The sequence below is a fragment of the Porites lutea genome, chromosome 2, assembly GCF_958299795.1.
Source record: "Porites lutea chromosome 2, jaPorLute2.1, whole genome shotgun sequence".
Lineage (NCBI taxonomy): Eukaryota > Metazoa > Cnidaria > Anthozoa > Scleractinia > Poritidae > Porites > Porites lutea.
Window position 1 is genome coordinate 16221015 of NC_133202.1, and position 11923 is coordinate 16232937.

Here is an 11923-nt window from a genome sequence, read left to right on the forward strand (position 1 = left end):
GATCACTTTACTGCTCCGTTGTAGCAACCAAAATCTTCCGCGCCCCCAAGGCAATAAATTATGACCGGTCCCTAGTATTCCCTACTATCCTACTGACATGTTTAAAAGACTAACTGCTTCATGAGAAAACAAATTACAATTTACAATCATCGGCAAATACATATAATTTGTTGATGTCGTTGTATTTTGCACATTTATTTTTGATTTTTGGGATTGTTAATGCTGATGTAATTAGCTGTCATTGTTATCTGGACAGTGACGGACTTTTAAAATTTTGTTAACACGAACCACAGTTTTTTTGTTAACGTTTTCAAACAAATTAAATCACCGGCCGGCGCCGCCAAATAAGAGACGCCCTTAAATAAGCGCCAGAGCAACTATTTCGAGTAAACTGGAGACTTGAAAGACGGCAGTATGGTGGAAGGTACGTTTAATCGGACCATTAATTCATGATCAACAAACTACAGTGATACCTCTATTTAGAGGAACCAGGTATAGTCAGCTATGTCGAAGTTTGCACGCAGTAGCGCAATTTTTGCTGCTGCATGCAAACCTGGACATAAGTGGAGACTATAGTCATAAAACATCTTTCAGATCAGGAGCTTCAAACACTCCGAGAAGCGCGGCCGTGCCGAAACACTCCTGGACATCAACACACCAACACAACCAACTTCTCATCGAATGTCATTTATTGGCCACAAACTAAGATAAAAAACCTACTTGATTCAACTTTCGAAAACAGAGGACCAGCCTCTTGACTTACAGTAATTATCTAGAGCCATAAATATTTAAGAACGTAAAGACTATCATTTTAACCTGTCTATAAATAATAAAATATACGGCAAGGTGAAAAAACGTTTTACTCTACAAGGTCAGGTTTTACAAACTACCATGGGAAAGCTCAATTATTATTCTAAAACCTTGACGTGAGTATTATAATTATAACGCTGGGAAGTGAGGGATAATGAAAGCCAGTCGTTTTCTGCTTCTGCTACCTGGAAATTACAGACTAATTAAAGAATCCTAATTTTCCCGCTAGCGGGTTCGCTGGGCACTGCCCTGCAAAAATCTTCAAATTGTCGGCTCCACGTATGAGTAGCCTGCCAGCAAGCTCTCCTATTTGGGCGGGAGAGGCGCGAGGCGCGAGCCGCTAGCCTCTCGCGCGTCTACTTTTCACGATATCCCTCAAATGGAGATCTTGCTCGCAGGCTACGTATGATTGACATCATGTAGTGGTATATTTCATGTTTTTTGAATTCCCGTCGAGCAAAATGTGAAACGTTTTGTGCAGGGACCGTGGAATAAAAAAAGATACACAAGCTGTGTTTCTGAACTGCTTAGATATTATGATAAAAACAAATGGGAATATTCACCCAACTCGTGAAATTTAACTCACATCTTGGCAATAACTTCTTCAACAGATTTAAACATATTGCTTGTTTCTGTTTACTATATACCTTACAGCTACATTCCAGCTGCTAATGTTCACATCATGATTTCAATAAAAAATGCATGAATATGGAAAGGCGAATATAATATTGGATAAGGAAAACTTTTTTTTAAAAGCTAACATGTTTTACTTGAAAACGCACACTGATACTGATTCTACCATAAGAAAAGCTTATAGCATCTTTTCCCCAGAAACGCCTGATACTCAGGCTAAGCAATTGTACACGTTGTTTCCGAAAATAAACCAACCTCTGAAACATTGCAGTAACATACTAGCTTGCTCTGGTATTGAAGAACAAAATTACAAATATAACTATCTAATGGTGAACTGCACAATGCTACTGATATAATTTTAAAATACCAAAACCATAAAAATTGAGGAATTAGCAAATGTAGCCTTTGTTTTTGCTACTTGCACTAATGAGGTACATGTAGTTTACATCAACCCAAAGTAGATACAAAGATAATAATAATGGAAAGAATAGCTTCTTACAAAAGCTAACATCTTGGTACAGTCCTGTACCATACACACAGACGCGGACCTTTAATTTCAAGGCACTGATTCTAACACTGGAAAAGCTTATAGAACTTTACATTTTCTTGTACATATCGCTTCCGAAGATCTACCAATCTTTGAGACATATTTTCAATGGGAACTTCCTGTTATATTTACGAACAAAATTATAACTACCATCTAATGGAGAACTGCATAAATGCATATAACTTACAGCACGAAAACAAAAACCACTCGAGGAATTGAACAATTTAGCCTCTGTTTTTGCTACTTACACTAACTACTTTACATCAACCCAAAGTACGTGCAAAGAAAATTTTTTTCTTTTCCTTGAATAGGTGCCACGTAGAAATTTATGCATGAGAGTTTGGTTTTGAATGTGACTTTAAAGACGTAAAAGGAATATTAGTGTTCAATGAAGGCATTCACACCCTTCTGTGCTGCTGCTAATAAATATCGAGATTGAATTCACTCCACCTCTAAACAGCAACTACATCCTTTCCCCTGCCATATCTTTAAATAATCATTTCACCTTCGTCCAGTCCTGAAAAAGAGGACAAATCCATGACATCAGAGGCATAGCAACTTGTGAGCAAGTTCTCAAGGGGGCAAATGACATCAACGACAACTTGCCGAAGGAGAGGGAGCCTGGGATCTAGATCGAACAGACTGTATGATCCTTGATTGATAGAGACCTTCAGATTCGAGGACGAGATTTGACTTTCAGATTTTTCGCGTATTCTCAAAAATTAGGCACCCGGAAAGCTTCATTGTACTTTTTTTCAGCAGAAAGGTTAGCAAGATTATTTTTATTGAGGGAGGTTAAGCCCTCTCCTAAAGACGAAATGATAAAACTAGTACCATTTGATAACTTGTTTATGTCCAGAGTAGAATGACGACGGCTACCACGTTTTCCCGCGAAAATGATGCTGATGCACGCGCGAGCACTACTTAGTATTGAGAAAATCTCTTCCTCGTAGTCGTCCTCGTCTCAGTACTTTAAGGTCTCTATTATTTACTTCTTTGTAGGCTGCTGTTACGTTTTAATTCTAAGAGGTCATCAAGTAATACTTAAACCCAGCTATAACAAAAATGTAATTATTGTCTGTTGACCTATGAAAGAACACCTTAGAGATCTTAAGGAATAAACTCAACTGTTCTTTTGTGCATTACTGTTTGATATTTTGAATATACCGAAAAAGACAATACTGAAAAGCCAAAGAAAATCTAAAAGAGTATGCCGTTACGCTTGATAAATACAAATTTGTCATTAAACGTCAAAAAAGCTTACTTCATATTTCTCTGCTCTCAGTTTAATTTATTCAATTTTTTTTATTTCCACATTTTTCAAAGTTCTTTTCCATTAAGTGCTTTGTGCTTTTGCTGGGAACATGAATCGGAGATCGAACATGAAGGTTTGACTGTATTAGATTCTTTAATAAGATGAAAGAAAAAAAAAGAAATAATGGCTTAATATTTGTAAATGTACATACCTTCCCACCAATGTAGGGAGATGGTCTCCTGACTGTTTCTACCAAGTTTAGCTGTACTAGGATTCTCTGCAAGGTTTAGATTCCTGGCCTGTTCCTTTTCGCACTTACTCAAAGTAGTATTTGAACATGGCACTTTTAAATCAGAGCACATCTGAAATAAATAATATTGATGATAAATTACTTTTCATGTGTACCACAGGATGCCTAGTCAAAATCAAAGTTTCAGAGGCATGAAAAAGCTAGCAGTCCTGGTATTACTGTACTGCTTCTTGAAATGGCATAACTAATTTTATTGTGATGTCCAATGCCAGCACCATTTATCTGTTAGCCGTTAACGTCGGAATTATACACCATTAAAATACTCCAATCAGCCAATCAGCTTCCAGAATATCACCCAGAGCACCACGTTGCAATGTTTATAATTAAAAGTAAATATTTACATATGTACCGTGAAAGCAGGGACTCCAGACCAGTCTCTTGGAGACTGTGACTGTGACTGTGACACACTTGAAACCATGATGGGGCTTTCTTGTGCAAGGAGGTAGCTGTTTCGTTTTGAGACCCCCAAGTTTTCAGTGGATGAGAGAGGATTGCTGTTGGACTTCGTTAGCTGAAATAAATTAGAATGTTTACTTAAGCTTCTCTGTTTGTAAAAATAAAATTTATGCAAGTCAGCTCGCTCTGAGCCATTACATAACTCTGACCACAGGCTTACCATCATGTTTTTTGTTGTCGACATGGCTAAGCTGTATATCATTGATTATTGATATTTATTATATAGACACGAGTGTTTTACTGGAAAATATACCACTTGTATAAAATTCACAAAAACTACATCCGGGACTCGAATGGTTTATTTTCCATAATCTCACATGTGAGTTTATCGATGACGTAATTTCGGTAATTTCCCCTCAAAATTTGTCAGCGTCTTCCTTTTTGGCAAATAAAAATCTATTATGTTATCGATGTCTTTTTGTCTATATAATAAAAAGAACATTACACGGCAGCTTGAAAATATGAATTTTATTTTCTTCTGGCAAAAACAATATTTTACTCATTCGCTACGCTCGTTCGTAAAATATTGTTTTCGGCACTCGCAAATAAAATTCATATCTTCGTGCCACCATGTAATATCCTCTATGTAGCTAACAAAGGGATGTAACACAAACAACACATAGTACATGTATTTTGGGTGGGGTGTTACATACTCAGACTTCAGTGATGGGAGGATTGCAGTTCTACACAGTATACCCAACAGAAAGCACTACGATGTTGAGCACTTCTACCATAAAAAAAAAAAACTTGAACGAAAATATTCAGCAATGACAATACAACAGAATTCACCACATGGCCAAAAATAAAGTAGCCTACCTTCATTTTGTTCCCAGCAATAGACTTCTTTGGTTTCAAGGACTGGGTTACTTTGCGCCTCCGTCCAATACGAGTAATCACACTCATTGTACACTAAAGAGGAACAACAAGGAATCACCTCTTACATTTCACCTTCAATTTGCTATAAATGGCTAAACAGACTGACTTCACTGACTACAAACACTATTCCAACTACAGTTAAACCACCACCCTGGGGGTACAAGCAAGTGGCCATTTTAATGGAGGTTGCCCACTCAGTTTTTCATAAATTAGCCCAATCTTTAGCAAAAACATCACTTCACTTTGAAATAAACACAGGGCGAAGCAGTATTACCGGTCCACAAACAGTCATCACCTTTTATCTGGGAGTGTATTTTGCTTTATCAGGTTTTTTTTAAAATAAAGCCAAATTAAATGTATCAAGTGTATGAGGGCCATTAATATTTTAATGGATGGCTAGAAGGTTACTCCAGCTGCTTGACAGACGGTGGTTGTTTAATTTAGGTTTCATTTACAATTTTTTCTACAATAAATTACTTCAGGACTTGGATTACAGGCCGCTTAAGAGAGAGTTGCAGCTTAATGGAGGTCTAATGGAGGATGAATACTAACCATTAATGGTCCTTCAATGTAGTCATCACCTTCATCAGATTCTGTCATGTTGTCAGGATGTTGACAGAAGCTTTGTCGTCTTTTGTTGTGTTCAGTGTGCATTTCCTTGTGTTCCTCGCACACAGTGTAGGTTCTTGTTGCCACATTGTAGATCCTCTCAGTAGGAATGCCACTAAATGAGATTCGACGGTTGCTTTTAATCATCCTTTTAAGTTCATGATGTAAAAGTGTCAACTCCTTAAGCACCAGATCTTGTTTGATATTATACTGCCCACAGTTGCGGCAACTGACTTGCTCCTGGGTGATGGCTTCATGTTGAGTAAGAAGATGATTCTGGAGCTGTTCAATAACATTAAGCAGGTCTTGGACCATTTTTTGTTTCATCTCTAGTTCTTTGATAAATTCTTCAGTCTTACGTAACTGCTTGTGCTGTTGTCTCAGTGCCTTACAGTCTAAACACTGTTTAAAGAGAAAACATAAAAGTCAAAAAAATTAATTTAAAAAAATTAGTGCAAGAATAAAATAATCAATTAATAGCCTCAAGGCCCGGGGTGTTTAAAGGGTTGGTGACGCTATTCACTGTATAAATTTCTATTCAGCAGATAACACAGTTTTCTTCATAATACTTATCCAATGGATAGTGATCTGAGTTACCAGTATCCATTGGATAGCGCTATCTAACATTTGAACAACTGAGACCAGGATCACATATCTTTTAAGACTTTCAACAAACTGCCAGATTTCTCTCCCAGTTCAGCTTTCAAGCTTTACCTTTCTGACAGCAAAAGTATTCTCTTTATCCTCAACTTGTTTTAAGAGAAATCTTTCAGAAGACTCTGAAGTTGAGCACACAAGGACCTACACAGATAATAAGAAAAACGATTATTACCCTAACATGTTTTTTAAGACAAGGCTTATATTATTATAAAAGTGATAAATTTACTATAAAACTCTGATTTACATGTAGCGATACTTAACATTTCAACCTTAATCAGTAAACCGCATTACCTTTTCATCTTTTGACTGTAACACTTTTTTAACCGTCAAATTCTCTGGGTTTAGTGAGCAGGAGGAATAAAGAGTGCAGTCACTGGTGACAACATTTTCCAGTTTATATGACAGAGGTAACAATGATGGAAACAGCGATATCAACTTCTTGGCTACATCAGTGCGTCTTATGTGCAGTAATGCGGAAAACAGCACCTCAGGTGTCGCAGAAGCACCATTATCTTCTTTCCATTTGAAAAGAAGCTGAATCGCCTTTTCGCTAACACCACTGAAGTCTTCATTAATGTTGTTAAGAACACACTCCTTTATTAGTAAATGCCTTCCAAGCTTTCTCCAAGAGGCTCCAACATCCTCATTTATATCATAAAATAATGATTGCAAACAGGGTGGAGAAGGAGTAGTCAAGCTGCTATCTGCAAAGTAATCATCCATGGACCCACTGTCAGTACGTTTTCTTTACAAAAGAGTCAGAGAAATCTTCAACTGGGATCAGCTCACCTATATATAGTAGATACCTTCTAACTAATGTTATTAGGGAAAACTAGATATGGTCTAACCCATAATTATCTGGAAAACATTTTTGGGAAATTCTATCCCTGCATCTGTGTTTTGAAAATATGCTGAAAGCTTCAATATTATTCTAAACAATGACTCCCAGCGCCATTAACTATAATATCAAAATGTTCGTCATAGAATGCTCTTCTAAATACAGCAATAAAATATGAAAAAGGATTTATTGTCAATATTTTACCAAATCGTTTACAATTACAACTCTCAAAGGGCATTCGACTTCCAAAGTTGCTTCATCATATCAAGTCAATCACTATTACATGTAGGAGTCATTAGAACTACTGGTAGTTTTCCTTTGCTGGAAGATTTATCTTCAGAATTGCAAGTTTTGATCCATGTTGAAGGTCAGTTGAAGAGAATAACACCTAGCGCAATTCCTTAAAGCTGACTACAGATGACAAAAACTGGGATTTTACAGCAGTTAAAAAATCAGTAGATTTTATGCAAGCTGCCACTCAAATCCACCGCAAAATCAAGTCACAACAACACCTTCCTATAGAAAGCACTGAAACAGTCCAAGGACCAAATCATAGAACTGGAGAGAGAGTCTACCCAAGGGGGGTCCTTTCATACATACATGTAAAATTGCCAGTTTCAGGGTTAAATTTACACAAAAGCTGATGTTGTGGTCATCCCCCCTCCCCCATCAGTACTCCCTTTTATGGGTATTTAATCTACTTAAGGCTGCAATGGAAAGACAAGAAGGATTGTTTACCATTTACAATGGCAAACCGGTCGGTTTATGGGTGGTTTGGGTCAATGGTAAGCATTAAAATTCAGAACTGGTAAATATTTTCCAGGAATCACGTTTACCATTTGAACAAATCAGTTCCATTTAAGGAAAAACAACTAAAAAGGCCTGAAACTGGTATCAAAGATGGCTTTTAAGAAATGGAACAGAAATTTCCCTTTGGAACATTCCATTCTGGAAAAAACAGGACTGCCTTTTCAGATGTTTGGTTGCTTCCAGAAATTTTCCACTAGGACAACCAAAAAAGTTGAGTTCCATTTAGTTTCTGACCAGGTGGTCCAGAGACTTTTAGTGCATGGTAAACAACCAAGGATTTGACGTCCCACCCAGAAATCAAACTCAGGACCTGCCATGGAGAAGGCTGCGCACCAACCAACAGTACAAATCCTTGCTTCTGCCTTTAAACTAATGCATGTCTGACTGGTGTCTAATTTCACTAACACTATACTCACTTTCTGGACATGAGAACAAACGTCTTTGTGGATTTGGTGATGTATTGAAGGGTCTAGTAGGAGTCAAGTCAAACAATGAACTTCCATGTACTTCAGTGGATCGGGGTGAAGCCGAAAATACACTAGAGTCATCACTAAACGATTGAGACATATCAAGTGGACTGTCGACTAAGCAAGCTTCAGCAACACGACTGTCATCTAAAGATAGGGGACGACGGGATCTGGAGCGCAGTAATGATGATTGATGAACCATCCAACGACACCTGAGACTTTCATTGTGAACAATACATTCTGACATGTTATCTAGAAAAAATATTCATAACAGAACAGTTTTTTTTACTCTTTACAAAACTTGAAGTTGAAGGTGAAGGTAAACTAGCGATTTCAGTAGATTAGTTGACAATAATAATCAATAATCAATAATCAATAATAATCAATAATCAATCAATAATCAATAATCAATAATAATCAATAATCAATAATCAATAATCAATAATCAAAGTTGATAGAAATGAAAAGTGAGCTTCCTTATGTATTCTATAGGCATTCTATTTCAAATATGACGCGGCATTTCCAGGTGAGGTTACTTTAATAATATTTTTAACTAGGGTTAGGAGACAAAGAAAATTGCTAAACAACAGTCCCACTCACACCAAACATTAAACAAGTCATAATTAAAGGCTGTTTAGTTAAACACAGTTTAAATTGTTTTCTTCATAAAAGCTGCTTACTGACTTAGTTAATTGCAAATTTAGTGCAAATTACAAAACATATTGAGTTTCATTTGAATCCTGTGTGAAAACCTGCATTCCAGTTTTCAGTATCTGCGTTTCATTTTTAAAAGCCTGGTTTAATTAAACATGTTAAGTTTGTGTGAATGGAGCATTAGGCTAAGAAATTAAACCTGAAATTATTTAACTTTGACTTGTAACATACTTTTTTCAGATATCTCTCTTTTGAGGATTTAATGAGGCCAAAACCAAATGTGTAATTGCATACATTTTACGCATCCTACCGAAGAACAGTTTCAACTTTTAGATATTTTGAGCTACAACAATTTGCAGTCTGTCCTCTTTGAATTGATTCATTATCTAATTAGAGCTGATAGATCGTGAGGACTTAATTTTTACTGCACAACAAATTCTGTAAAATCTATATTCACACAAAACCAGCACTTAATTAAATTCAACCTTATAGGCTACAAGCTAAAACTCTAACACAATTCACAAACAGTAATAGGTTGAATACTTGCTTTATACATCGAGAATTATAGATTTTACCTACAAAGTATTAAATTATACACAGTATCTTGTAAACTGTGCAATATATTTTGCACCATTTCTTGCCTTCATGAAACAGATTGTTTGCAAAGCTACTTAAGGCAAGTTGTGAAACATTAGCAAACAGTCCACATCTCTGTTTTTCAAGCATACAGCTTCAATCATCCACAAAAATCTGTGCCATATGTTCCTAGTATTACTCCAACACTGTACAATTTGTCAGCTGCACAACAGTCAGGGCTGTCATTAAGAAGCAGGGGCCAGGGATTTCCCCTGGCTACTATTAAGGACGTGGCCCTCAGCTACTTTCATAGGAAAATAGAAGAAAAATAGAACCAAAACAAATCCCAAGCTGCCTACTTGTTGTATTTACCCAGCGACTTGAAATCTTAGTGACAGCCCTGCTACAGTAAAAGTGAGACTGCTTTTTGGATTTTCTGGCTTAAAAGCTTTCATGAAATATATAACGCAGCACAAAACTGGATAATTCACTTGAGTTTAGTGCCATATTGACCATCTGATTATCCCAAAGGGTTTAAAATCCCATTTACAATATTCTACTGAGTTGGCAATATACTCTTTTGATTATTCAATTTCTTGGTTAACAAGGGAAGATTGACTGAGATGGTTCTGACTTCCACACTTTGCAAACAATTATTGGACAGCAAACACTTCAGGAGATTACAACACATTGAGCATTTTTACAATTTTATTAGCTCAGTGGTTAACAGTTTAATATTAATTATAAACACAATGTGCAGATTACAACTGTTGGTATACTATATTGTATTGTGCAGTTTACAATATAGTGATATCAAGCATATGAACCAATAAATAAAAATGTGGCATTTGTAGCAGAACACTAGTAGAGTTTTACTTTATGTACAGGAATTTAGCAAATATGAGAAGTAAAGATGACAAGAAAATAATCTTTAAAGTTTTTACTCTACATCTCTACTACAGCCTCAGCAATAGTTTTATACTCACCAAGTTGGGTAGAATACAATAACAACCGAGATGATACTAAATTTTAACAAAATGTCTCCTATAATTAAGATACTTTTGTTGACTTTGAGCCAATGATTTGGAGATCAGAGAAAAAGAAACAAAACTTACAGCAGCATGAATTCAGCATCTGTGAGCTTAATTTTCCATCATGGCAAAATAACTCTGATGTGCTATTTCTTAAGTATTTTTTCCTTAAAAGGGAAGAAACAATTGGTGGTAGAAAACCCTTTGTGAGACTCAGTAATGCCATGGCAACAAAAATAGACCATTTCTCAGAAATTACAAGATCAAAAACTGCTTACATCGCCATACTTTTCACTTGATCTGTCCCATGACCATTACGAAGTTACACTTTTTTAGAGGTTTGGCTAAAAGCCATTTAACAGATCAAATTTTAAAAAAATATCAAATTTCATACAAACTTTTCCATCCACACACTTAGCACTTCCTGTTAGTCCAGACTTTCCTTGCTAATTTACATAAAAACTTTCAAAGTTTTACATTTTACAAAGCTGATATGTGCTACATCAGCAATTTAAAACTGATCGTTGATAAAGCACAGTTCTAGAACCGTTTTATCTGATTGTCCTTGTAAACTATAAATTCAAAACTAATTAGCAAGGTCTTAAGTGACATACAGAACTCACTTAGCATTAAAATCATTTAACTGGTAATGAATAATGCTAATGAAGTTATCAAAAGATCAAGCAAAATATACAGGGACTTAACGAACAAAATTGATTGGCAAATTAAAGTCCATCCGATTATAAAGATAACGGCGACTTTTGTAAAGCATAGACGAGAGAAGGCTTTCAAAGTTCAACGCTTTGAAAGAATCAGCTTATTCAGTGCTTCACGGCGACTGTCGAAGGTCTCACGGGGTGCATAAAATTAGATAAAACTATCGACTTACGACCATTTGACTTTTCATCTGTTATTTAGGTTATGGCAGAAACAACTGCGCTAACACTCTTGAACAAAATCCCTTGGTCGCTTTTGTTAAAAAATATCTGCTCGTTTCGAGTTTGCAAGCCCAACAATATTAACAACAATATTCACTGCACATTTTTCAGAATCTCCGAAGGGGCAAAAGATTCACAGAAGTCATGGGTTATTCTCATAAACTAGTAAGCTTAAGTCTAGTCCAACCTGTCAGTCCACTCACCTGTCGAGCAAGAAGAGCTTCTTGGAGCATTTGAAGCCAGGCTTGCAGACGCCATATTTAGTTGTTTGTAAAAGTGTTAATAAAGACTTCCTGTCCCATGAATCTTGCAGATTACGAGATTTCTTTAACAAGCAAGTTGCTCTACCTTTCCTGCAAACCTTCCCTTAACCTTCCTTTGAGAATAAGCCATCAATTTTCCGCATTAGCTTACATTTTGTTCGAAAAGCGACCGTAACTAGAGGAGTCAGTG

General features: G+C 36.3%; 1 protein-coding gene across 2 annotated transcripts; it reads right to left on the minus strand.

Annotated features, from left to right (window-relative positions):
- Positions 1–671: 671 nt before the first annotated feature.
- On the minus strand, positions 672–11923 carry LOC140927866 (uncharacterized). Of its 2 annotated transcripts, none has more exons than XM_073377560.1 (9): positions 11674–11923; positions 8221–8523; positions 6448–6860; positions 6211–6297; positions 5440–5898; positions 4828–4920; positions 3905–4066; positions 3457–3607; positions 672–2507 (listed from the first exon to the last, which is right to left on the minus strand). In XM_073377560.1, the coding sequence occupies exons 1-9, from the start codon at positions 11726–11728 to the stop codon at positions 2479–2481; spliced, it is 1752 nt and encodes a 583-aa protein (XP_073233661.1). In that variant the 5' UTR covers positions 11729–11923; the 3' UTR covers positions 672–2478. The 2 variants fall into 2 exon arrangements, with proteins under 2 accessions (XP_073233661.1, XP_073233660.1); XM_073377559.1 differs by lacking the exon at positions 11674–11923 and adding an exon at positions 10617–10911.